At 54.3% G+C, this 27,948-nt stretch overlaps 1 protein-coding gene across 3 annotated transcripts in view; it reads left to right on the forward strand.

Moving 5' to 3' along the window:
- The window catches only part of SULF2 (sulfatase 2), a 119,153-nt gene that overhangs the window by 4,045 nt on the left and 87,160 nt on the right, over positions 1–27,948 (forward strand). For all 3 annotated transcript variants that reach the window (XM_045444322.1, XM_045444323.1, XM_045444324.1), the window contains exon 2: positions 23,539–23,814. In XM_045444322.1, coding sequence (XP_045300278.1) covers positions 23,640–23,814 — 175 coding nt within the window. In that variant the 5' untranslated portion in view covers positions 23,539–23,639. The remainder of the gene's footprint in view (positions 1–23,538; positions 23,815–27,948) is intronic.

Below are 27,948 nucleotides of genomic sequence, written 5' to 3' on the forward strand. Positions count from 1 at the left end.
GAAGATCATTAAGATCATTATAATTAATTGGCATCCTGATAAATGGCGTGATTGCCTAACTGGGATGGTTGCTAGGGAACCGGGCCTCACTTGGAGCCGAAAGAGGAAGTCGCGTGGGTCTGGCCGCAGTCGGGTGTTCTGGCTACACAACCAGCAGTTAATGGGGGGCAGGGAGGCGGACGACCCGAGCAGTCTTCCCGGCATCTGCTGGTGTTTACTGAGCAACTGCTGTGTGCAGGTCGCAAAGGGAATATCACAGAGTCTCAAACCAGCATAAGGAGAAAAGAAGGGACGTGTTCGCTTTTATGGCCACAAACTGCTCGGGTGACTCTGGCTTCAGATGCAGCTGGAATCAGGGCTCCGATTCTGTCATGAGCATCCGTTCCTCTGCCTGTCTGCTCCTCCTTCCACGGGGCCGGTTGCCCTCTGGCTCCAAGGGGTGGGCAGGCCCGGGCTTCCTGCCCCGCTGTGTGATCCGGGGAGCATTAGTTAACCTCTCTGGGCCCCGGCGTTGTCATCCAGCAAATGACGATGACTATAGTAGCACTTCCCTCCTGGTTTTGGTAAAGGATGAAGTGAAGTCATCAGCAGCAAGGGCTTCGCGAGGCATCTGACCTCAGCAGGCCCTCAGTAAACGCCGGCTGTTATCATAATTGAGGTGTCTGAGTTGGCTGCTGAAGAGCGGTCCTCTTGTTCTCCCTGGTCTAAGCCCAAGAGGAAAGAACAAGCCTCTTTTCTGGAAATGCTCACCCTCGCCCCGGGCGTCCCTCTGATGGCACTGGTTTATGTCACGTGCTTACTCCAAACCCACACTGGTCAAGGAAACGAGCGCCCGACGGTGGGCTTAGGCCAGGCTCCCAGGCCCCACCCTGGGGCTGGGGACAGAGCAACGGAGCCCCCAGAGTCCTGGAGAGCACAAGTTGGGGGGCTCCCAGTGGAAGGAAGCCTCATTGCTACAGCCTGCTAAACATCCCGGGGTGTCTGCAAGGGACCTCACAACAAATATCCATTGTACCGGGGAACCAGGTGACTGGGCAGCCTGGAACGTGGGGATTCCTGAATAAGACTAAGAGAGAGGTTTGGGGGCAGGGAGATGATCCAGAATTCAGTCGTGGACATGTTGGGTTTGAGATGACCAGGGGATCTGAGCTCTCGGTCGCTGTGGGATACCCACGTCTGGAGCTGGTTGGGGCTGGCAGCCTACATCTGGGAGGCCTTGGAGGATCCATGTTATTTTAAGCCATGGGACTGGACACGACCGTCCGGGGAAAATGTATTTTGTTCTCTGGTGTGGTCTGCCCCTCCCCTCCACCTGCCTGTCCTGCATCTATCTGATGACTATTTTTAGCACACCTCACAGGCTCACCTCCTAATGATGCTCCTGAGAAACTCACAAAGCCCCAGGCTGAGCCTCCCCTTGTCCGTCTCCTCACTGCTCAGTGATTAGCGGATAGAACCAAATATTCATCACTTGACAACAGGTACCTTTGGGAACTGAAGGTCAGGTGGGATCTTGGGCCTCATAGGCAACATGATGCCTCCCTGGTAGATCACCTGTTGGCATCGTCTTCGAAGCTCTTCCTCCAGCCCAGACCCAGACTTCATGGGATTCTCTCACCAGAGACCACCGCCATTTTGAATGCTACACAGTCTCTTAATGAGATTCCAAAACATACGTTGTCCAGGGGCCCTGGCCTCTGACACATGGCTTTGTCTTGCAAAAGCCTGGCCCACGGCTCTGCGCACTTGGGCCCTGCTTGAAACATTAAGTAAATTCTACCCCAGACCCAGAGTCGTTACGAGTAGGTCTTATAAGCGTGAGTTGATGGACGGGGCCATCCCCAGGGGCCATGACGTGTTTAGCCAGGTGGAAGCCAGATGTGTTAGGTGAAGAATATAGCCAGTAGCCTTTGTTACTGGCTCCCAGTCAGGGCCCCAGTGGGTGACTGGCCCTCCTCAGTGGCCAAAGAGAGGAGCGTTTTGAAAAGAGAATGGAAAATGGCTCCCAGAAGTTCAGGAGATGTTCATGCTCTGGTGAAAGTCAAATCATCCCAAAGCTGCATTTCTGGCCTGCTCTAGAGACAGACACTGTCCACAGACTTGTGCATGCGGGCCACTTTCCTGGATATTTCAGACACCAAGAAATCCTACCACAGTTCTTAGAGGCTTTGAGTCCTAAGCATTTGAATGTGAATCAAGATATATTCACCGCAAGTAATAGAATTCCTGGCTGAGAGTGGCTTACCCAATAGAAACGTTAGCTCTCGCTTAACAACAGTCCAAGCCAGGGGAGCCCTGGAGCCAGTTTGTACGATGTCTTCGAGACCCAAGATCTTCCAGTCCTCTGTTCCTCAGTCCTCATGCGTCTTTGGCCTTGCTGCTTCATGGTCTCAAGATGGCTGCTGCAGCTCTAGGTATTACATCCCCATACAAAGTGGAAATAAAGAGTGGGACCCCATGCTGTCAGCCTTTTAATCAGAGAGCAAAATCCTTCCAAGAACACCCTCACCCCAGCAGACTTTGCTTCATGCCTTATTGGTCCAGGGTTGGGTTTTGTACGCACACCTAAACCAAACACTGGCAGAGGGAAACGGGCTTTTCGTGTTTGACGTCACTCGGTGGTTCCCAAAATTAGCAGATCAGACGCCCTCATATAGCAAATATTTTTGGCAGGTTTACCTGAAATGAATTCCTGGTAATAGAACCTCTCTGCACGTTTTTCAACTGATAAAGTATCCTGAGTATAATTTAAAGAAAAACTAAGAGGAAAGTGAGTTGTAAGTAAACATATGTATGGCCAGCTATAAATCTTAGGCACAACTACATTGGAAGACGTAATAAAGCAGTCAGATGCCCACACTAGTGTGGAATCACATAAATCTGACAGCTACAGACACAGCGGGGTAGGAACATACCACAAGTGCTACAGCCATAAACCATGTGATTTTCCCAAATGGCGAACAATTTACCAAAATCTCCGAACAAAACAAACGACAGTCTTCCCTTGGTTTACCTCGCGGTTGCATTCCCAGAAAATTCAGCGTAGACTAGAACCAGGCAAAACAGCTTTTGTGTTTATATGTGAAATGGAGCTCGTTTCTGAGGCCAGGTAGCTAACTGTAAGAGCTTTTTCGCCTACGTGAGTGTCTTGTGGGACATCGGAAAGTCATGCCGGAAATGGGGCAGTTCTGGGGGTGCCTGGCTGGCTCGGTTGGAAGGGCATGAGACTCTCGATCTTGGGATCGTGAGATCGAGCCCCACATTGGGGGTAGAGATTACTTAAGAATAATAAATAGAACGTACTCAGTTGGAAATGGGGCAGTTCTGGGGTGCCTGGCTGGCTCGGTTGGAAGGGCATGAGACTCTCGATCTTGGGATCGTGAGATCGAGCCCCACATTGGGTTCTTCACTGCGTGGAGGGTGGCAAATTATCCAGCATCCCTGCTCCCCTACCAGACGCCAGAAACATCCCCCAGTTACCATGACGACCAAACACTCTTCACAAATTCCTGCGAACACCCCTCTGGGCTGATTTCACTCTTCTGAGAGCCAAGGGCTTACGCCAGTGCTGGTTTATTGCCAAAACAGGGGTGCACCTCCGGGCCCGTAAACTGAGGAGTGATCCTGTGGGGGCCACCCACAGCTTCTGCCTCAGAACTGTCCCTGGGGACAGCTTATTGCCCTCCTTGTCGACATGTTCCTACAATACCCTAGTCCCTCAGGTGAAACGATCCCATGTTGTTAGCACGAACCAGCTCTCCAGCAAATGGGCTCCTGAGTTCTTGGGCACATCCAGGTATCAGCGGCTTCCACTTGGGCAGGAGATGAAGAAGGTATAGAAGACTGGACGTAAGAGACATCTCTGAGAGTCCCCCTGGTTAACAGGGTGCATTCTAGAACCAGACTTCCTGATTCACCTACCAGCTGTGCCGCTCAGTAGCTGGGCGGAGATGGTCAAGTCAACTCATTTCTCTGAGCCTCAGACCCCTCTTCTGTCAAATGGGGATGATCACGGCAGCTCCCTGGCAGAGTCACGGCGAAACACTAGTTCACTGGGTCGGCACATGGAAATTGCTTCCAAAAGTCAGGCGTCCTTATTATTGCTTATACTTGTAGATCCCCTAGCCTTTTTGCTTTTGTTTTTGTTTTTGTTTTTACCGAGATGTAATTGACATATAACGATATTTGTCTTAGGTGTACAACATGATTTGATACGCGTGTATGTTGGAAAACGATTACCAGAGTAAGGTTAGTTAATATGCATCATCGCGCAGTTAAATGTTTTTCCTGGGGATGAGAATGTTTAGGGTTTAGGCTCTTAGCAACTTCCGGGTGCAAAACACAGCCTCATTAACCGTGCAGTGCGTCGTCCCCGGTTGCAACGGGAAGTCTGTACCTTTTAACCGCCTTCGCCCATATCTCCCACCGCTGCCTCCCCAGTCTCTTCTCCGTATGAGTCCCGTGTTTCGGGTGGTGGTGGTGGTGTTGAAGATTCCGCATACAGGCGAGCTCGTGCTGAGTTTGTCTTTCCCTTGATGGCCCGTGCCCCAAACGGCAGGGTTTCCTCCTTTCTCCTGGCCGAGTAATATTCCCATCGTCTGCGTATACGCATCACCTCTCCTCTCTCCGCTCACCCCTCCGCGGCCACGGCGGTGGCTTCCGTGGCTTGGCCGCCGTGGACGTACGCGTGCAGGTAGCTTTTCGAGACGGTGATTTCGTTTCCTTTGTATAAATCCCGGAAGGGCAGTTGCTAGGTCGTATGTTCCGTGTTTAACGTGGGGAGGAACGGCCACGGTGCTTTCTTCTCAGCTTCTTGAAGTGCTCCTGTACTTAACTCCCGTCGGCCCGCGAGGAAGGCTGCAGGACCCCCCACCCCGAGCTGAGGAAGTCCGCATCCTGAGGCCTCCTGAGCTGTCGAGCTGCGCTGTGCCCCGCTCCCCACCCCGCCCCCACCCGCCCCTCTTTTAGGCCTCAGTCAGGCCAGCTCAGGAAGGGAGCAAACCTGGGGGGCCAACCTATAGGGCTCCGAGCCCGTCCCGGGAGCCCGAGGTGGGCTTGTCACCATGGACCCAGGAGATGCTCATAAGGGGAGCAGGGGTTCCGAACAATCTCCAGGGCAGCTCTTAAAAACCCCGGCGCCCAGCCCAGGCCACACCCAGACCAGGTAACTCGGCGGCCTGGGGGTGGGGCCTGGGCATCCGAGCAACCAGGTGACTCCAGTGGGTAGCTCAAGGTTCAGACGGCTGAGGCAGGAAGAGAAGGTGCTGGATGGGGTGCCTTCTGTCGGGCGTTTCTGCGGTTGGTGGTGGCAGCGGCTCTAACAAACCCCTCCTCCCAGTTACCTGTTGCACCTGTCGTAAAGTCCAGACGCCCCGTCTCACTTCCTCCACCTCCGAGCTTATTGTGCCATCCCACTGGCCTCTTCTCTGTTCGTTGGCCGCATCCGAACTTGTTCCAACCCCAGGGCCTTTGCCCTTGCTGTCCCCCCGTGCCTGGACGTCACAAGTCTGGCTCCTTCCGATCCATCGGGTCTCCGCTCAAACGTCACATCCTTAAATGCCTGGAATGACACCTGTTTTATGTTTATAACACTTGCCACTCTCTGGAATTATCTCGATTGACTTATTCGTCCTTTGTCCTCTCTCCTCTCCCTAAAAAGGAAGCCTCGCGGCTGCAGGAATCGGGTCTGTCTCACTCACCACTGTAACCCCAGCACCCAGAACAAGGCCCGGGACTCTGAGTGCTCAGGAAATATTTTTTGGATGAGGGAACCTGGGAAGGAGGCTCGGAGATGTGCCGCTGGGTCTGAATCTAGGGTTTGGGGATCCTTCGAGGGCAACTGCTCAAGGTGAAGGAGTCAGAACCAGTTTGTCATTTGCAGAAAGCAAAGGTGGGGGGTGGGGAGGGTTGCTTTTGCATGCTCACAAGTCCTGGGACCCTCTGGCATCCATCCCGGCGCTGGAGCTGGGGTGTGTGCTGAGGTCACTCACATCCGCCTCGGGCCACAGCGGGGACGTCAGGCCCTGTGCGAGGGCTGGCAGAATCTGCTGCTTCTGACCAGTTTCAGGCCACTTGGTACACGGAAGTTAATCTGTGAGATCAGTGGCAGGACATTTCTGCAGGTGCCCTGGGAAAGACAGCTCTCCCCCGCCATCCCCCCCCCCCCCCGCCCTCATTGTCCCCTCCTGAAAGGAGCTGTCACAGCCCAGGAGACCTGCCTCTGTCACCTCCTGTCCCAAACTCACACTCCTGAAGGCTCACATTTCTGTGCCCCAGACAGCATTCTAAGCGGCCGCGCAGGTGAACATGACACGGGTTGTCTTAGTCCGTTCAGGCTGCAACAGAATCCCGGAGACTAGAAGGTTTAGAAGCAACAGAAATTTATTTCTCACAGTTCTGGGGCTGACAAGTCCAAGGTCGTGGTGCCAGCAGATTCAGAGTCTGGTGAAAGCCCGCTTCCTCCTTCACAGGTGACACCTTCTCGTGGCCTCGCATGGCAGAGGGGCAAGGGAGCTCTCTGGGGTCTGTTTTATAAGGACACTAATCCCATTCATGAGGGTCCCACCCTCATGACCTGATGACCTGCAAAGACCCCACCTCCTAATACTATTGGATTGGGATGAGGTTTCAACGTACGAATTTTGGGGAGACACAAGCATTCGTCTACAGCACAGGGACCTTCTAATCCCCATTTTACAGACAAGGAAAGTGAGGCAGAAAGAAGCCTCTCCTCGTTCTGCCCTCTCAGAACAGGACATCGCAGGCTGGCTAAGCAGGGCCTGTATTCAGCTCACAGAGATGTTTAACCTACACACTGTTTTGAACTTTTCTTTAAGTTTATTTATTTTGGGAGAGAGAGAGAGCATACAGCACGGGGGGTGGGGGGGGGGAGGGAGAGGGCAGGGAGAGAGAATCCCAAGCAGGCTCTGCACCATCAGCACACGGAACCAGATACGAGGCTCGATCCTACAAACTGTTGAGATCGTGACCTGAGTCAAAATCAAGAGTCAGACGCTTGACTGACTGAGCCACCCAGGTGCCCCTGTTTCAAACATTTTTTTAAAGTTAGTTGTCAGATTTTTAAAAATTCTGAGATTTTAGGAGCGCCTGGGTGGCCCAGTCGGTTCAGTGTCCCCCTCTTGATTTCAGCTCAGGTCATGATCTCACGGTTCGTGAGTTCAAGCCCCACGTCAGGCTCTGTGCTGACAGCGTGGAGCCCGTTTGGGGTTCTCTCTCTCCCTCCCTCTCTGCCCCTCCCCTCCTCGCTCACTTTCTCTCTGTCTCTCTCTCTCTCTCTCTCTCTCTCTGATCAGGGCCCATTATCCTCTCCATTTTGTAACTAAGGCACCATGTGTGGTGCTCCTCCCCCCCCCCCCCCCCCGGACTAGCAGCTCCTTCAGCTTGGTCATCTCCGTACCCTCCATGCTGAGCTTCCTGGCTGTTTGAAAAGGGATTGAAAGAAGGAACGAACGATGCCCTTCTTTGAGGACACTGATTAAAGCCACTGGCCACTGGATACCAAAAATCTTGACTGGTCATAGCCTTCAAGGCTCTTTGGTTGTGTTTCTGCTTTAGGAGAGAGCACCTGCGGCTGGGTGGCTTAAAGCAACAATGTAATAATTTGTAACCGTTCTGTGAGTTGTCAGGGTTCTCCTGCTCCCTGTGGTATCAGCTAAAAGGTCCAAAATGGGTCCACTCTGATGACCTTCAGCGAGTGCTGGTCACACGGGGGAGTTACCTCCTCCCCCACGTGGCCTCTTACCGCGCTCACTCACCTATGGTGGTCGGTCTCACGGTCTTCTGACTCCTAGGAGCCCAACAATGAAAGCTACCAGGCTTTCTAAGGCTTTAGCTTAGGAAGTTATAGGGACCCCCAAGGAGCTGCTGGAAGAGGGGTTCCAATGGGACAAATACACCCCTGTTTGTCCCTTCTGCCCTTGACATTCCATTTGAGAGTCAAAAGCCCGATGAGAGAGTCTGATGGGCCAACTTTGGTCACATGATCACCACTCAGTCACATGGCGAGAGAGAGGGCAACACATCTTGTCAGGCGAGAGAAATTCATCAAAAGGAAATTGGGTTTCTAGTGTCGAGAGTAGTGGACCAGTGGCCGGACAAAGTTAGAAACCACTGCTCAGCCCCTGAATAAGTGACTCCCCCAGGATGAGCAGTTAACATTTTTGAGTGAATGGATGGATAGATGGGTGGGTGAATGAATGAATGAATGAATGAAGGCATTTTTTTAAAAATCTGCTAGAAGTAGAATGCCCAAACCTGTGTGGCATCTCTTCCGGGTCAGGGGCCCCATAACTCAGGCACTGCTGGGGGTCTGAAAGACCTCTTCACGGGGCAAAATTGGCTCCCAGAATTCTAACCCCAGCATCCTGACCCCAAAGATGGGGATAATTGGAGCTGGCTCCCGGCAGGGAGAGCATGTGCGGTCATGACCGAACTGCCAGCACAGCGAATGTGCTCCCGCCTCCCCAGACCCCACCCCACGTGGACACTGGCGGTGAGCTCTCACGCCCTCTCCTCCAGCCACTGTGCACCTGTTCAGAGAGTACGCCTTGTGACACTCAGCGAGTCCCCCAGCGCAGCGAGACCGCTCCAGTGGGAAAAACTGATCCGAACTCAAGGAGCACCACTTCTAACCTCCGCTTTCCTCCCCTTGGCCGTCTATTTCCACCCACCGATTAAATTGCACAGCATGCCAGGGTTGGAAATGGACCTGTCCTGCAAAATTCTCTGGATTCCCGTCTCTAAATTTAGTGAGTTATTTGGTAAAAGTTGCTTCAGACTCCTCCTCCTGCCTATGAGTGCAGGCTTCTCAAATAATTGTTAAGTGCCAGGCTGTTTCCAAGGTGAGCTAATGAGAAGCTCATCTGTTGATAGCAGGGGCATGATGGGCGAAGACAGTGCACGGGGCTGTGGAATGGGTGGAAAGGGAAGAAGTAATTAGATTATGAATACCAGGCCACCAAAACAGACTTTTATCCCTTTATGTTCTGCTCAAAGGAAACTATATACAGTCTCTGGAACCATAAATACATGTCCTGGGGGGGGGGGGGTAAACCGTGCTGGGAAAGAGTGGGGTTGAAAAAAATAGAGGGGGGCCTGGGATCCGCAGTCCTGGCCCAGGCAGTCTACACTGAGAACCAGCCCACAATTAGGCGTGAATAATGACTCTGTTCAGGTCCAACTTTATTGCTTTTGGCCAAAGGCCTTTTGCAGAAATAACTTTGTAACTTGCTGCCAGGGAAGCTTTCGTTCACAGCTAAGACAAAAGAACAAAGGACAGAGGTGGGTATTTCTGTGTCTGATTCCCCATTTCCCCTGAACACCTAGCAAGAACAACAGGTGTGGCCTACCTGGAAGGTGTGGGCTGGCAGAAGGTGATGTCCAGTCTCCTCTGTGGCAGGCTGGCACTCCTGTTCCTGTCATTCTGGTCTTTATTCTGTTTATTCTTCAAACCAGCCAAACTCGTTCCTACCACTGGGCCTTTGCACCTGCTTTTTCCTTCGGTTGTAAAGCATTTTGCCTATAACTGGCTTCTCCCCACCTTCAGGTCTCAGCTCAAACATCACTCCTTCCTAGAGGCTTCCCCTGATTTACTGTCTATCCTGTCTCCCCGACAGTTTTCTTCAAAGCTCTTCAGACGACCTGAAATTTATCTTCACGTATTATCTGTCTCCCCCACCAGGATGTCAGCTCCTTGCGGGTAGAGGCCTGGCCTGTTCCATGTTTATGGCTGTTTGCCAGCATCCCATATAGCACCAGGCACATAGTAGGTGCTCAGAAAAGATCGCATAGCTTTGAAGGGTTGCAAATAGGCCTCCAGCCACACTCTAGTGGAACTTCCTTTGGTCGTTCGTTCGGTGTTTCAAATGTATTGAATGCTTTCACTTTGGAAACAAAGTCTCCAGTGTGGTCCAGTCCCCACCCTCTAACCCATTCTCCCAAGTCCAGAGCATGTCACTCAATTCTGGAGCCTAGCCCCTGCAGGCATTTGAGTTTGAGGCCCTGCTGTAGACAGACTCCACTGCAGACGAGCATGTCTCCCCAGAATTAGCCACACAACATCCAGGCTTCTCCTGAGCTAAGGCCATGGGCCAGCCCGCTGGGCTCTAGCCGACCCAGGCCCACTGACTGGACGAAGGCATCCAGCGGGCAGGACCCAGTGGTCCTCACTTTAGGGCCATGTGTTAGGGGTCCTTCCGTGAGTGACATCAGATTTCACTGTGTTCTCTTCTGAGCCTTCTGAGTCATCGGGGAGGGAGTCCCTGATACTCCTCCTTTGTGGCCTTCAAGGAGGCCTGTAAGAAAAAGGTCAGTGCCCTCGGCAAGCAAGGATCCAAGTGCAACGTCACGCATTTGTTTCTTGATGTTGCCCCCCATTTATGGCCCGGGGTTCTCCCCTGGGAGCAATTTCGCCACCACCCCCCCCTCGCCCCTGGGACATGTGACAGTGTCCAGAGACATTGTTGATGTCCACAACTGGGGTTGGGTGCTAGTCACCTCTCACAGGTAGAGGCCAGGGAGGCTGCTAAACACCCTGCAATGCACAGCCCTCCCCCACCCCCACCCCCACCCCCACCCCCGGCAGACGATGGCCCGGCCCCAAACATCAGAAGTGCCAGGTTAAGAGTCTGGTTTAGTGCAGGTGATGCTCATTCCCCAGAGAAAGACAAGCCTCCTTTGTAGATAAATTTGCTAAAATAGCAAAGGGAGCAAACTGAAGAAGAATCTGGCGGAAATGAGAGCACAGGTGATCAGTCGAACTTCTGAGACCTTCCCCTCAAAGCAGGTACGCCAGGTAGAGGTCGGTCCTGTCGCCCCTTTCAGAGCAGAACGGACCGTGCGCCTCACGCCAGGGCCCCTGCCCTGGAAGCGGCCATCTCTCCAGAACCTTCCTGGGAGCCGCCTGTAGAAATGCACCCGTTGATTCTGGGCCAGGCGGAGCGGCTGCGTTGCCTCGGCCGAGTTCCCAAGGGCTGGCGGCTGGTCTGCGGCCCTCTCCTCTGTCCTGACATTGTCAGCCCTCCCTCCCAAACCTGGTCCCCAGCCGTGCCCCCACCGCCCCGGTCTGGAGCCCCCCCAGTTGAAGTCGCCTCTCCCGCTGCCGGACAAGCAGCCGGCCGCCCGAGGAGACGGGCCGGCGGCCTCCCCTCCCGCACTCTTCTGTGTGGATGGTGGCCCTGGGCTCAGAGGGCCGAGGGGCCAAGGCTCAGGATCGTCACTTCCGACGTCAGCAGGAGGGAAGTGAGGGCAATTAGGGCCAGTTCCCCGAAACCAGGTCCCACACTTCGCTCTGGGTTTCTGGGTCTGTTGGCTGCCTTCCTCCTTAAAAACGAGGAGGGGGAAGGGTTCTTTTGAAGCGGGAGTAAACGTTTTCTGGGCCAAGATCACGGGAAGCTCCGTTCTCCGTGGCTTTCCACGTCTAGCGCAAGCTTTTCTCTCGGCCCGTCGTCCCCTCAGAGCTGCCGGACCTGACCCCGCCGAGTTAACTGAGCCCTTCGGGTCGTACAGGACGGAGGAGTGGGGTCAGGGGGCCCCCCGGGTGACCCAGGGCCTCCTGAGGCCCAGGGATCTCCGAGGCTGGCGTGGGCACAAACTCCAGTGCCTGCCAGACGCAGACACGGAATCGGAGTCCGTTCAAGTTTCACTTCCTAGAAAGGCTGATGTGTGCCGGGCAGAGGCCCACGTGGCCCCCACGCTGTGGCGCCCAGGCCCCTGTGACTTGGCGGGTCCCGCCGTGTTTCCAGGACAGCCGCGGGACAGCCTGCCTGCTCGTCCACGCTGTGACCTTGGCGCTCCTCCAGGGAGAGGGGGCAGGGGGTCCCCGTCCCCTCCTTTTGAACCCGGCCAGACTTGGGACCCGCCCGTGACCGATAGAGTGAGGCAGGAGTGACACTGGGGACAGCAGAAAAGACGGAGTTGGGTTGGAGACACCGAGGCGGCCCTGCCCGTTGCTGGGACAGCCGCCTCCCGAGCCGGAAGCAGACCCCACCCTGAGGCCACCGTGGTGGGAGGGAGCCCGGGCCTCGAGGAGGAGCCTCCCTGAGGTCCTGACCAACTGCCCGTGGCGGGTCTTCGGTGACCCCGGCTATGACCGCACACATTCTAAAGCAGAGGCCAGCGTTCTGTGCTGTGTCCCGTTTGAGCTCCCGGAGGCAAAAAACAAACAAACAAAAAGGACTTTATTCTCCTGCTAAGGTTGAAGGTAAATTGTTACACAGAAGTAGTTGCTGCAGCACCTGGCGTGTGCCAGTCTGCCCTCCATTTGTTCGTTCATTCACTCATTCGTTCACTCGTTCATTCCTTCACTCATTCGTTCCTTCAGTCATTCACTCATTCGTTCATTCACTCATTCATTCATTCCTTCACTCATTCATTCATTCCTTCACTCATTCGTTCCTTCATTCCTTCACTCATTCGTTCACTCACTCATTCCTTCACTCATTTGTTCATTCATTCACTCCTTTGTTTACTCATTCACTCAGCCCTTCACTCATTCGTTCATTCACTCATTCATTCCTTCACTCATTTGTTCCTTCACTCATTCGTTCATTCACTCATTCCTTCACTCATTTGTTCATTCACTCGTTTGTTCACTCATTCACTCAGCCCTTCACTCATTCGTTCATTCACTCATTCATTCATTCCTTCACTCATTCATTCATTCCTTCACTCATTCGTTCCTTCACTCATTCGTTCATTCACTCATTCATTCATTCCTTCACTCATTCGTTCCTTCATTCCTTCACTCATTCGTTCACTCACTCATTCCTTCACTCATTTGTTCATTCATTCACTCCTTTGTTTACTCATTCACTCAGCCCTTCACTCATTCGTTCATTCACTCATTCATTCCTTCACTCATTCGTTCCTTCACTCATTTGTTCACTCATTCACTCATTCCTTCACTCATTTGTTCATTCATTCACTCATTTGTTCACTCATTCACTCAGCCCTTCACTCATTCGTTCATTCATTCACTCATTCATTCCTTCACTCATTCATTAATTCACTCATTCCTGCACTCATTTGTTCATTCCTTCACTCATTTGTTCACTCATTCACTCAGCCCTTCACTCATTCATTCATTCACTCATTCATTCATTCCTTCACTCATTCGTTCCTTCACTCATTCATTCATTCACTCATTCCTTCACTCCTTCACTCCTTCGTTCATTCACTCATTCCTTCACTCATTTGTTCATTCCTTCACTCATTCACTCATTTTTTCACTCATTCAGCCCTTCACTCGTTCATTCCTTCACTCATTCGTTCATTCACTCATTCCTTCACTCATTTGTTCATTCATTCACTCATTCACTCATTTTTTCACTCATTCGCTCAGCCCTTCACTCATTCGTTCATTCACTCATTCATTCATTCCTTCACTCATTTGTTCATTCATTCCTTCACTCATTCATTCACTCATTTGCTCATTTGTTCACTCATTCACTAGTTCATTCACTCGTTTTTTCTCTCATTGATTCATTCACTCATTCGTTCACTCAGTCGTTCACTCATTTGTTCGTTCATTCACTCATTCATTGATTTGTTCATTTCACTTGGTCGTTCACTCTTTCATTCATTCACTTATTCATTCCTTCACTCGTTCATTCATTCACTCATTCATTCACTCTTTCATTCGTTCATCAGTATCCAGAATCTCATGTCTAGCCCCCTCACCGCCCCTGTCCTGGTCCAAGCACGCTCCAGGGCAGCTGTCTCACTGGCCTTCCTGCGTCTACCCTCATTCCCTGCAGTGTGTTCTGTTAAAGCCTGCCCTGTTAAAACCTACATCCAATCTCAGTACTCCCAGGCTGGAACCTTCCAGATCCTCCTCTCCCAATGAGCCTTCCCCTCACTCAACTCCGCCCCAGCCATAGTTGCGCACTTTACCTTCCTTAGACTCCCAGGTACGCGCCTCCCCCAGGACATCTGTACCTGTTCTCCCCTATGCCTGGAACACCGTTCCCCTAAGATGTCTGCAAGGCACATTCCTTCACCTCCTACAGGACTCTGCTCTGTTGACTCCCCTCTCTAAAGATGCAACCTTCCTCCCACCCCCACCGTCACTTCTGACCTCCCTCTCCTGCCTCCGCTCCTGAGGACTCATCGCCTCATGCCTGTGATCTCTTTTGGTGCCTGATTCATGCAAGCTCGTTCATTTCTGGATCACCGGCCTGTAGAACAGGGCCTGTGCATAGTAGGTGCTCAGTAAATATTTGTTGGCTAACTGGAAGAATGGGCACCGGGGGAGGGGGGGGCAGGAGCTGGGGCTGTGGATTTAGAAAAGAGACAGCCCTACCCCTGTGGAGCTTCCGGTGGAAAAACAACCCCCACAAATAAAGACCGGAACAGACAGCCCATCGAGAATCACGTGTTGTGATGAGTGTTCCGAGGAAACAAACCTTGGATGCACCTGCTTCCAGGAGGGAGGCCAGGGAAGGCCCTCTCCCCACCTGTCAGACTCCACCCATCCCAGACTCCAGGGCCGGGCCCAGGGAACAGTCTATTTTGCTTGGCAGGTGAGGAAACGAAGACCGGATCAGGACCAGAGTTCCTGACTCCCCCACCCACGTTCCTTCTCTTTGCCACACCACCTTGTTCTTATCAGTTGACAAGGATGAGGGCCGTTTGCCGACGCGAAGACCGAGTTGGGCTCAGGCCCCGGCCAAGGGCCAGCAAGCCACGTTGTCAGGTTTCTACACAGAGGCAGAAGGCGGCTGGGAGGCCACCTGAGTCAGCGCTCCCCCTCCGGCTTGTTCTACCATGCGGGCTCCTTCGGTCGCAAGTGACAGAGAAGGCAACTTGGAGTGACCCAAGAAACAAAGAGAATTTGATTCATGTCCCTGGGGAGTCAACGTGTGAGAAAGCTGAAAGAAGAAGAAAGAAAGAAAACAGCTGAAACCAGCCAAAGGAGAAAAAGGAATCTATTGGCGCCTGAAACCAAGAACCCAGAGGAAAATCTTCCTCCTTCGGGCTTAGCTGGATCCGGGTCTCAAATGTTCTCAAAACGCAACTATGTTCCCTTACTCCGCTCACCTTCCTTCTGTCTCTTGGCTTCATTCCAACCTCTGCGTGAGGCACGATGGTGTCAGTCTTCCTTACTCTCATGGTGGAATGACATAGAACCAGTTAGCCTGTTGGAAAGAGTCCACATCTCTTCCTAGTGAGGCCAGATTACTCTAATTGGCCAACCACCCAGGCAGAGGGATTGGAGGCTCTGATGGGCGCAGGTCTGGATCACACGGTCCGCTCTGCAGCTGGGGTCTGATTTGAACCTTATTAATGGACCGAGGATCCCCAAATGAAAACTGCTGCTGTTACAGAGAGGAAGTTGGCCCGGGGTGCCCGGGTGGCTCAGTTGGTCAGGCATCCCACTCTTGATTTCTGCTCAGGGCGTGATCTCGCAGTTCGTGAGTTCGAACCCCGAGATGGGCTCTGTGCTGACAGCTAAGAGCCTGCTTGGGGTTCTCTCTCTTTCCCTGTCTCTCTGCGCCTCCTCTGCTCGTTCGTCTGTTCTCTCTCTCTCTTTCTCTCTCAAAAATAAATAAACCAACATTCAAAAAAAAAAAAGTTGGCCCAAACCCAACAAAAAAATGCTAGCTAACACGTATACGGGACTTACTGTATGCAGTTCTATTCTACGGGCTTCGTTGGCATTAGGCCATTTTGTCCTCACAACTCTGTTAAGTGCTGTCATTGACCCCCACTTGACATTTGAAGACACTGAGGCCCCAAGAGGTTAAGTCACTTGCCCAACTAGTCCAGAGTGCAGCCAAGATTTGAACCCCAGCAGTCTGGCTCCACCCTTCTGTATTCATTTCCTGCCACATTTTAGCACGTATCTATCTGCGTGGCTTTCTCTACCCTGTCAGCTCCGTGAGATGTGTGTCTGCTTTTTATCTCTGATCATGAAACAAGACTTGCGCATAGATGCTCAGATGTTTGGGCACGTGAATGACGCGGCCTCTCCAACACCCACTCAGGTTACAGGCGAAACCTTGTGATGTTCCGGGCTTTCCAAGACCTTGAATACATTGTTTCTAAACTGTCTTTGAGCTCTAACTCCACTCCAAGGCCCTGTCCTAAGAGTTCACACCGTGGTTTGCCATTCCTTCTAGCCCTGTTTTCTCACACTTCTCACTTCTAGCTGGAGTTTTTCAACTCTGGCTTTGGATGTGTTGACTGCTTAGAAGGTCAGCTCCTCGAGGACAGGGACTTTCCGCCCCCCCCCCCCCCACTGCTTTATCCACCGTGCCAGGAACTGTGCCTGGCACATAGTAGGCCTTTGAGGATTTCTTGTTGAATGAATAGTTATGGCGGCAATGGAGTTTTAAGCCCTTTTCTTTCTGCCCTGATTTGCTTTCTAGAGCCTGAGCCCTTGTCTTGAAACCTGATCCTTCCCTCCTCCCTTTGAAAGACTTCTCTTGTCCTGCATCCTGTCCTGTGCGTGCCTCCGGCTAGAATTCCAAGAACAGGCACCGAGAGCACCAGATGCCCTGGCCCGGGGGTAGGGAACGCACAACCTGGGCCCATAGGTTACAGGCGCTCCTGTCGTTTCTTGGACAGCCCAGAGAGAAGGCTGGGAAAAACCCGCGGCCCAGAAGAAGAGCTACCAGGGGAGTGTCAGGTTTAACAGATGTACTTGTGTCGTCCCCTGTCTAGACAACTTCTGGTCTTGTGAAGTTCGGGACCACACATTTACATTCCCTCCCACTCTGCCTGCCGTTTGCTCAGGCCATTTGCCCTGCCTGATGCACCCTGTCCTCCACCCTCTAATTCAGAAAAACCCTGGGGACTCTTCCGAGCTTCCTTCCCCTTAGGCTTCCTAAACTTGACTCCGTAAGACCTCCTCCAGGCAGCCCTCTGACTGCCCCCTCCCCAGGCCAGCAGGGGTTTTTTCCCCTTCTTCCTGTTTGCGCAACGCGCTTAACCTCAGTTTCTTGCCTCATTCCTGGGTTTCCAAGTGAGCCTAGGAGGCCAGAGAGGGCTGGGGGGGGTCAGGATGTCGGGGCGTGGAGCTCAGCCGTGAGGTCTGCTTGCTTTATCCATCCAGGGCCCCGCAGGAAACAGATCGTGGCCTCCAACAAAGGCATGAGCAGAATATAAGAAAATGAGTAATACAGAGCCCTGGGACTGGGCACGGTGGGGAGCATTTGCTGGAACCCGGAGAGGGCCACCCGCCACGGCGGCCCCCAGCGGCGATAGAGGGAAGTGGTCAGTTCCCAGCAGCTGGGCGGGCCACCCCCTGGCAGTGTCCCCCCTTGCCCAAACCCCACCGGGAGCCAGAGAGCACGAATGAACCCCCCAGGGTGGGGCCTGTGAGAAGCACCCCATAAGTTTGTAGTTCTTCGTCACTGTTCCTTGAGGGCGTTTACTGGGTTGGGCCTGGTGCTTCCTGTTGCAAAGGACAGTCCCGACTCACATTAACTGAAGCAACGAAAGTGTGTGAGCTTGAGCCTGTAACTGGCCACAAGGTGCAACTTGGTTCAGCCCGGTGTCACCGGCGTCCCCTCTGAGCCTCCGCTGGCTGGCAGGGCTGGCTTGCTGTCAGCGCCCAGCCCCCCACCTACCCTCTCCCATTGGCCGGGCCTGGGTCACATGTCTGTCTCTGGGCCAGTCACTGGAACTAGAGAGACGGACCGTGCTGGTTGGTTCCACGTGGGTCACATGTTCAGCTCTACATTCAGATGGCACCTAGCTCGGTAAGGGGGTGGCCGTGACCCCCCAACCAGAGCTGGAGTACTGTCCAGGAGGGAGAAAATTCTTGGCCAAGTCAGTAAATACCTTGAGTGTTTGCTGTGTGTCAGGCTCTGTTTTAGGAGTTGGGGATACAGACGTGAATAAGGCTGACAAAAATCCATGCCCCTCAGGGAGCTGACATTCTAGTGGGGGTGGGGGTGGGGGGGGAGAAAAGGACCATCAAGAAAGAAATGAATAAAATACCAAAGTTTGTCAGAGGTGGGAAGTGCCAGCGGGAAGGGAAGAGATTTATTTCTGACCTACAAAGAAAATGTAAGCAAAAACCAGAAGGAGGTGAGGAAAGGGCCTTGAAGATATCTGGATGATGTCTCCAAGCAGCGGAAACAGCAAGTGCAAAGGCCCTGGGGTGGGGACATGCCTGGCATGTGCAAGAAACAGTAGAGAGGGGCGTGTGGCTGAAGGCCGGGTGGACAAGGGGGAGACTGGGAGATGAGGTCAGAGAGGGGATGGACAGACCGTAGGGGCTCGTTGGCCTTTTGGGTAGCTTGGGGTTTTATTCTGCATGAGATGGGAGCCCTTGAAGGCTTTTCAGTGGAGGGAGACGTCCTGTTTCGTTTTAACGGGATCCTCTGGCTACTTGATAGAAGGAGGAGAGGATAGAAACAGGGAGACCAGTGGGAGGCTGTTATACTCCCTCGCACACAGTAGGGCCCTAAATCCGTATTTGTAAGGTAAATGAGGGGAGACCGAGCGGTCGGGCTGTCTGGACCACCTGGCCCCAGCACACAGGGCATCTCTCCACACCCCGCAGTCCCCTTTCGCCCCTTCTCCCGGTTCTTCCATCCGGTCAGTGCCTTGTTCTGCCTCTGGCCACCTCCTCCTCTCCCACCCCCACAGTTGCCCGGTCATTCCCAGGCCGCTCTCGGCTACTCTCGTTGAATTTGGGGATCCGCACAGGAAGAGTACCATCTGGGTCTTTCTGGACAGGGCCTGGGTGAGATCTAGGGAGGCTCCCCGAAGCTATGGTGCATGGGGCCGGGGGGGGGTCATCGGTCCCCGCCCCCCCCCCCCCCCCCACCGGGGACTTGTTCCTCTCTGCAGATTAACAGATAAATCTAGAAGCAGGAGTGATGTTGCTGAACACTTGGGACGTTAGTCGTTTCTGGAGCTGCCTTTCTGGGCTGGGAAGCCTTTGCCAAGGTCGGCGAGAAGACACAGGACAAAGAGAAGGAGCCAGATGGACGTTGCGGCGAGCTGGTGGGTGTGAGAGGAAGTCTCCGAGGGACGGACAGAACGTCAGTCCACTGGTGCTATACGGATTCCTGTTCAGCCACATTGAATTCTTTACCAAGAAGGAAAAAAATGGAGGCAGGTTCCCTTGTGTCATTTTTAATTGATTTCTTCAGCATCCGGAGAGAGGCTGGCACAAAGCCAGGGGAAGTCAGCGCTGGGGGAATTCATCGAAAATCGACCTTCTGATGAAATAATTAGCTCCTGTTACTCTCAAGTCTCTGAGTACAGAGCTTTGCCTCCCATCCAGAGGGGGAGCATCCTGGCCGGTGGGTTGTAGTTGCCTGGGAACGGGGTGGGGGGGGGGAGGGCATGAGAGAACCAACCTGGGTGCCAGGAACAGAGTCCAGCTGACCCGCGTCTCCCAGCTGCGCCCACCCTCCGACCCAGGGCTCCCCATCCGGGCTGCAGCTCCCAGCTCCATACCTCCCTCCACGGCACAGGCCCGGAGCCCAAAAGACCCTCGGAGGACACCTGGCCACCGCCTGCTGCGTTTTGCAAGTGAGGAAACTGAGGCTGGGAGACTCCCGAACTGGCCCAGCAGTCTGCTTCCAGGAGGTTCTGGTGGAGCAGCCCGGCCAAGCCAGGCTGCGTTTGAACCCGTGTCTGCTGCTGCTTTAACCACGTGATCATGGAAAAGTACTTTTAACTCTCGGTGCCTCACCTTCCTCATCCATCAAACGGGTATAATATCGAGGCGCAGAGATGCGGAGGAAACGTAGAACGTGTCGCGGGGGCTGGAGCATCGCAGGCTCTCAGCAAGCATTTGCTGTTGTTGTTTCTGATAGATGACACCTGTGGGGCCTCCCTTGGAAATTCGCTCGCTGTCGTCTTAGGGCCTGATGTCTGTCTGAAGGAACAGGAGTGTGCGTTTCACAGACAAAGCCGTGGGGCTGGTTGGCACATCAGTTAAAGCGCAAAGCATCCTGGTGTATTTCCAGGGGCAGGTGGGACACAGGCTGATAAACAACATGATTTGGGCACCACCCCACGATTTGGGGTAACTCAGGGACCGATGAGATGATGGAGCGTGGCTTTTTTTCAATCCTCTCCCAGCCTCACACTCCCCACCCCCACCCGCCCCCAGCAGAACGTCTGGCACGGTGCTGATGCCCTTTGACCCCTTCCAACACCTGCTGGTCTCCCTTAAAAAAGAGAGCGTGTGCAGGGGCGGGGAGAGCAGACAGGCCCAGGGCTCGGCTCACAGCCTTAGGAAGGAACTAGAAGCCGTGAGGCTGCATTAAGTGTCTGCTTTCTTTCATTTTGTGTGAGTTAGTTTGATGGAAAAGGGCTGCCGATTTTCCGTTGACCCTGGGATAGAAAGTCTTTTTCAAAAACATGTATTCGTGTTTTTATTTTTAAATGAGGCCATTTCACAGGGGAAGGGTTGCGCAGATGTAGCAGGAACGGGGGCTCTGGCACTGGAACAGAGGAGGTTGGGAAATGTGCAGGGGGGCGGGGGGCACGCTGAGCCGGCAGGGGAGCAGGGGTGAGGCCATCTCTGCCGTTTTCTCTCTGGGGAACCTTAGGACGGTGATTAAGCTCAGTTCTCAACTGTGACGTGGGGGCAGCACTAGGGGTTGTTGGGAGCGGGGGAGGTTCTGCAGGCAGAATGTGCCCGTCACAGCCCAGCCACGGCCACAGGGATCATCGTCCGGCGAAGGTGTACTTTGTGTGACGTGTTCTGGTTAATTCCGTGCGCCAGGCTGCAGGCTCAGCACCCTGTATTAACCCGTTTCGTCCTTCACACCCATTTTATAGATGAGGAAGCCGAGGCACAGAGGTGCTATCTGCCCGGGGTCCCTCAGCAAGTGGCTCCAGAATCCGTGTCGTAACCATCCCGCCGTGTGGCACACGGCAGGTACTCAATACACAGTTGATGCGGTGGCTCCGGCTGTCGAGAGGTCTCGAGACGGGAGCCGTTTCTTGCCCTCGGGTCCTGTGAAAGTCCCGGTTCCCAGGTCAGCTCCCCTGAGAACGTGATCCGCATCTCCCCGATCTGCACAGATGGCCTGTCGGAGGCCCCTGGGGTGGGGACGGGGGGGGGAGTACCCCATGGAACGTGCTCCTGCTCTCAGCCTGCCCTGGGCAGTGACCATCGGAGGCACCACTTCCAGAGGCAGTTTGGGTTAAGAGAGCAAACGAGGAATCTTGCAACACCCGGAAGGAGCCAGCAAGGGAGGGGAGGCGCGCTACCCACAAGCCTGCAGGGGCAAGAGGAGGGAGAGGTGCCCCCAGGACTGGAGGCGAGTGGAACAGTGGCCAGACTAGAGAGACAGAGGCCCTGGGACACCGCTGGTGCCAGGGAGGGGGCAGAGGGGAATAAGGAGCCTGATTTCCTACCTCCCCCTGCCCGGCAGCCTCCCAGCAGAGGCGAGAACCAGCAGGAAGCAGGAGACGAGGCAGGTGCAGTCTGCAGAGGTCAGAGTGGCTTCCTGGGGCCCAGAGCAGGGTGGCAAATGGATCAAAGGGAGGGAGCAGCCCACCCTGGGACCCTTCCTGGGGGACGGGGGGGTCGGCGATGCTTCCGAGCCTCCAGACCGGGGTTACCGCATGGCCCTGCCCAGCCCCACGTCCCTCCCTCTGCAGGACTCAGAAGACCTTGACAAGATCTCCTTTCCTTTAGCCATCTGAATATTCATTTGGCACCTACTATGTACCAGGCTTAGCCTAGGTGCTGGGGACCGAGCTGTGCATAACACAGGCCTCTTTGCTACCCTCGTGGAGCTGACCCTTTAGTGGGGAGAACTGGGCAAATAAGATAATTGCAGGTCGCAGTAGGGACTATGAGGATAAAACAGGTCATAAAACACAGAGGGTGTCTCAGGTGGGGGCACCACGTTAGATCAGGGCAATCAGGGCAGGCCTTTCTGAGGAGGTGACGTTTGTGCCGAGACTTAGCAGAGGAGAGTGAGCCCAGCATAGAAAATCTGGGAGAGGGCTCTTCCAGGCTTGAGGAAGAGTAAATGCAAAGGCCCTGGGGCAGGAGCAAGCTTGCGTTGTCCGAGCAACAGAAAGAAGCCGGTGGGGCTGGGGAGCGATTGGCAGGACTAAGGAGAGGTAGGCTGGGGCTGGATCACTTGGGTCCCCTGTGGGCCCTGGCATGGAGTGCGCCTTGTATTCCTTGAGCAGAGAAGCTGAGGGACAGTCCGAGCAGGTGAGGGACAGAACTGGGACGAAGGTGAGTGCCCTGCACCGGCACCACGTGGAGTGAGCGTCCCCTCCGTGTTGCGCCCTGAGCCCCTTGCTGGTCTCGGCCTGGGCCAGGCCTGCGGAGGAATAAGACGGGATTTCCATCCTAGGAAGATCCTGCTGGCCGTCCTGGAGAGAATGGAGGGTGGGGGCGCCGTGAGGGAAAGTGGGGGGACCTCTGCGAGGGGCGTTGTAGCGGCACGTCCCCTTCTGCGGACCGGAGCCCTCGATGAGTTCCCCGAGCTGTGACTTGGGGCCGGCAGTGGCGGGGGAGGGGGGGGCTGGCAAACAATCCTTCAAGGTCATGCAGCCCACCTCCAATGAGCTTGGTTTCCTCCTGACAGGTCTGCTCGCGCTCTCACTCTCGCTCTCTCGCTCTCGCTCTCTCTCATTTTAAATAAATGAGACCAGAAGTCTATATGTGGAAGGACCTGAAGGCTCATTTCCTCAAGAAGTAGAAAAATGACCACAGAGAGCAAGGAGCAGAACCAGATCAGACCCGCTCGAGCCGAGATTCGCCATCCTGCCTTCTCTCCCCCCAGTTCGCTGGGGAGCCCGTCCGACCCGGGGTTCAGGGGTGACCGAGGTCGCAGCCGACTGACGGCTCTTCCCCCATGGCTTTTTAGCCCTCAACATTCTCCTCTGTCGTGTTTATTCTGCCACTTAAAGCCAGTGCGAATGAGTTGCCCAGCTGTGGGGTCTGTCTGCGGGGGGGCCTTCACACCCACCCCCACTGGCTGGGGCTCCCGTAACGCCCTCGTGTCCCCATTCTATCCGTGGGAAAACCAAGGTTCCTTGCTGGCCGGGTGGGGACACCCGGAGGGTGAGCGACGCACGGAGTTGTTCAGTGCCACACCTGCACATCCCTCCCTGGGCCACACGCCGCCCAAGAGCTGGGGTTCCATCCGGCTCACCTCAACCCCCCGGTGCCGGCGGAGGGGGGACATCCAGAAATATCAGCTCCCCCAGACTGGGCTCCTTCCTTTCCTTTCTCTGGGGCTGATCTGTCTGTCGAGCGGGTCAGATGGTTCTGGGGCTTGCTGGTCATCCGACCTTGGACGTGGGCCGCCGCCAGCACATTCAGAGGATCGCCGGTCCAGGGAGGGGGGCGGGGGTCTGTCTGCAGAAGCGGTCAGAGAAGGCTCTCCGGCCACTCTGTGGCCCGAGCGGATTGCGAATCCTCTGCTTGTAACTTTCTCCGAGTTAGGTTTTCTCGGCTGTGGCTACCCCCGATCAGAGACGCCCTCGCTGTCCGTGCCAGAAATCATTATGCAAGCCCAGCCGTCAGGCGGCCTTTACGTAAAGACTGACCTGATTCTTCTCCTCCTACTCTAGATCCGTGAGTAGAGCGGGAAGAAGGGAGAAGAAGCAAATCCACGAGACGCAACTTGAGGCCCCTGCGTCCCGCCAGAGGCGACGGGCCAGCCACGTGGAAGATGGCATCCCCCGGCCTCCTGCTTTGTTTGCTCTCCGCCGCCGTCTTCTCTCTCCTGGGCGGAAGCTCGGCCTTCCTGTCACACCACCGCCTCAAAGGCAGGTTCCAGAGGGACCGCAGGAACATCCGCCCCAACATCATCCTGGTGCTGACGGACGACCAGGACGTGGAGCTCGGTAAGCAGCTGGCCAGCAGGCACTGCCTACCCAGGGTCCCTGTCCTGGGCCTGAGGCTCCTGACGCAGGTCGGCTGTGTAGACCTGTGGAGCTCACGTCTAGTGGATTAAGACCAAGTCACGGGGGGGAGGGGGTGGGGGGTGGGGTTGACCCACACGTGTGCATTTGCAGCTTGGGCCTCAGGGTTAGGGGTCTCCAACTTACCCCTAAGGCAGCTGGATTTCTCCAAAAGTCTTAAGGAGAAGAGATGTATAGACCAGTTCGTGATTTTCCCCCAGCTGCTACTGAGTACCTGCTGTGTGCCAAGCAGTCTCGCAGGGCCTGGCACTTCAGTGATGGGTAAGACAGGCACATTGCATCCACTCTCGTGGAGCGAGGGGCACGGATAATCACCGCTCCAAGACCGCACATAAAGTAATCTCGAGAAGGGAGAAATGCGCAGGGGAGGGGAATGAGAGTGCTGTGCCGGATGGGGCGGCGGGAGCTGCTGCGGATCGGTAATTAATCCTGGAGGGGCTCCCGGAGGGGGTGATGTTTGAGCTGACACTGACAGGAAGAAGGAGCCAGCCGGAGTGTGTGTGTGTGTGTGTGTACGTGTGTGTGCCCACACATGCACATGTGGGCCCTGCCCCTCTAATCTTAACCCCAGCTTTGGGTGGGCTCGGCGTCCCTCGGTGGCATCCAGGGACAGGGAGGGTGGACGCTATTCCTAGTGACCCGACCCTGTTCGCAAAGATGGAGCCTCCGGTGGATGAGCTTGGCCGACTCTGGTCGGGACTCCCTCCCCTGGCAGTGCTTTGGCTCCGGGTAAAGCGGGTGAGGACGGGGACCCTCGCCGGGGTTTAGTTCTCTTGTACCGACGGCCAGGTGTGACCAGGGCCCCTTGAGCTCACAACCTCAGCGCCTTTATCCCCCACACGAGCACCCCCGGCCGCTCCTTGCCCCACTGCGTAAACCCTCCCGTCTGGTCCACCTGAGCTGCGGGCGCCGCGTTTGCACGAGGCCTTTCTCGCCCACCACGTGTTTCCTTGCACGAGGAGGAGCCTCACAAGTGAGGCCACCAAGAGTGAGCCATGCACAGTTCAGCCTAGCTGGACCTTCTGCTCTCCTGGGGGGCGGGGTGGGGGGGGGTGGGAAACTCCACCTGTATTTCCAGCTCACCTCTGGGGGGCTTTCCCAGGGTAAACCTTCTTTCTCCCTAGCTTGTGTCTTCTCCACCCGCCCCCCCGCCGAATTCACTGATTTGGGGGGTTCCGTTTCTCCACCAGTAAACCCTATACAGAACTGCCCTAGAGAAATATAATGCGAGCCACGAATGCAAATGACAAATAATTTTAAAGTTTTCTAGTGGCTACGCTTTTTTTGAAGTTTTAAAAACAGGTGAAACTAATCACATCTTTTGTTTAACCTCGTCTGTCCGAATGATAATCATCTCAACGTGTAGTCAATACAGAAAGTCGTCAATGAGATTGTTTACAGTTTTTATATTGTTTCTGAAATCTGGCATGTACTTCTCGGCAAGAGCGCGTCTCATTTAGGACTAGCCGCCTTTCTAGTGCTCGGTAGCCACCTGTGGCTTGTGGCTGCCGTATTGGACAGCACACATCCTTGTGCATTTTGCTTCTGCAATTTCTCTTCGAACCATCAGCGCTGTGTATCGTGAAGATCTGGGACAAGACTTCTAAGCAAGGGAGCCAGCATGTGCAAAGGCCCTGAGGCAGGAGCGAGGAGCCAGATGGGGCTGGAGCTTGGGGCAGGGGGATGGAATCGGAGACCGGAGAGAGAGGCTGGAGCCATATCTCGGAGGCTGTCACGGGTTGCGGTCAAGAGTGCCAGTGGTTGGCCAGGTGAGGGGTGGGCTTTTAGCCTCTATCCACTGTCAAAGGACGTTTGAGTATTACTGGCGGCAACAAATTTAAAGCCTTTGCAGCCAAACCTAAGAATGTGGTGAAGTCTTAAAAGCACACACGAGTCTTTTTAACTGCTAAGAAGCGGTGATTTATAGCCATCCAAGCTGCTCCTTATAATGATTTGTATTAATGATTACAAGTATAGATTTTTCTCAGGGAGGTTATCAAGGGCAAAAAGAACTTGCAGCCAGGAAGCAATCAAAGCCCAGAACTTTTATTGACAATTTCACACGTATAATCCCGATCTCTCCAGCAGCATTTAGCTGGAAACGTGTTGGATAACCATGGGGAGTCCATAGGTCATGGCCATAAGGATGCAAGTTTTGTTTCTGGGGGAATTTTGCAGACAGCGCCTGGATCTCAGAGCACAATGGTCTTGCTTCATGGGGCCCCTCGACGGCAGTCATGCCCAGGAGTACAAGACTCCGGGAACGTCCACTCATGCATTCAGCAGATAATTTATTAAGCATCCACTTTGTGCAGTGCACCGTGCTGGGAGCTAGAGGGAAAGGGGCATTCCAGGTCAAGAGAACAGCAGAGGCAAAGACACCATGTTAGTTAGCAATGAACTTGGCGGGTTCGGACAGACGGAGAAAGCCTGTGGGCTGGAGGGAGCCGGGCTAGAAGCGGAAAGAGAGGAGGCCAGGAGTCGACTGAGAACAGGTCATGAGGGGCCTTGTGGCCGTGACGAGGGTTTAGGGTTTTCTTCTTAGTGAAATGGATATGCATTAGGGAGCCTTTAGCAGGGGGCCGTGAGCGGACTTAGATTCCAGCAGGATCCCTCTGGCTGTTACGTTGCAACTGGCTTGCCGAGAGCAAAAGCAGAGACAGGTAGCCCTAGTCGGAGGCATGAACGAATTGGGCAGGTGATGACGGGAGCATGGACCAGGGTGGGAGCAGTGGCACCAATGAGGCACCAGTGGGTGGTTGAATGTGGGGGCTACAGAAAAGAGGAAGATCAAGGGCACCTCCTAGATTTGGGGCCTGAACCAAGGTGAGCGATTGAACAGCCACGTTTAGGAGCAACACGTTTTTGCCGTAGCAGCATGATCCAGCTAAGCTACGTGTCACCAAGTGATTACAAGTTTACATCTGTGACTCCTGAATGAAACCAAGAGGATATGCAAATATAAAAAAAAAGGATCAGGGCTGCCTGGGTGACCCTTGATCTCAGCTCAGGTCTTGATCTCAGAGTCGTGAGTTCAAGACTCACGTTGAGCTCTGCCCTGGGCGTGAAGCCTATTTAAAAAAAAGAAAAAAAGGATCTATGGTAAGGACACAGGAAGGAGGAGAGCAGGGGTTACAGAGGGAGCGATTAGGGCACAGGGAAATGGAGTTACTTATCCAAGGTCACAGCCACGCTGCCAGAGCATGGCCAAACAAGATCTAAGCCCAGAGCCCCTGGTCTTAACCACTGCTCTACTTAACCAGTCTCCTGGAATGGCTGTTGAGTGGCTTCTAGATTGTTAGCGTGTGTGTTAGTTGGTTTTCGCTGTCACAAATATCATTGCTGGGAATGTCTTTCTACATGCATCTTCGCGCACGCAAGCAAGCGTTTCTGAAAGATAAATTCCAGGAAGTGGATTCGGGGCATTGAGAGCTGGCGTCTGTCAGCTCCCACCCAGCAGCACCACCCTGCAGAGATCGGTGCAAACCTTCCCTCCACGCTCGAGCCCCCACCCCTCCCACAGCAGAACCGGCTTCTGAAGGAGGCTGTGCGGCTCTCAGGAGGTGAGGGATGGGAAGGTGGGGGGGGGGGGGGGGGTGGGGAGAGGGATGGTGGGCTTTTTATAAACCACTAGACAGACCCAGATCAATAATGCATGTTCCCAAAAAGGCCAGCACATTATCTCACAGTCTACTACAACTGGCACACAGAGGGTGGTCCTAAAAAATTTATCATCTGCTATTTTCTGCTCATCCGTGCGGCAGTTCTGACGGTTCTCAGGGCTGAAGACTTCTCGACTGAGCTAATTCCAGGCTTCCTTCCAGTCCCGGGTGGAGAACAGCCGTCCATCCTAATTAGGGTCTGGTTGAGAGAACCGTTACGGGACCCAGACAGAAGAGGGGCTCGTCCTGTGTCCCGATTGCGAGGTTGGGGCAGGGGGAGGGGAGGCTGTACGTTCATTTTCTCTTTTCTCACATGCATCTGACACCCTTCCCCGAGCTGTCACTCAGAAGTGTCGGCTGCCCAGGGGAACTGGTTCCCGGGCACAGTGCTCAG

The sequence above is a fragment of the Leopardus geoffroyi genome, chromosome A3 (assembly GCF_018350155.1).
Source record: "Leopardus geoffroyi isolate Oge1 chromosome A3, O.geoffroyi_Oge1_pat1.0, whole genome shotgun sequence".
NCBI classification, from domain to species: Eukaryota; Metazoa; Chordata; class Mammalia; order Carnivora; family Felidae; genus Leopardus; species Leopardus geoffroyi.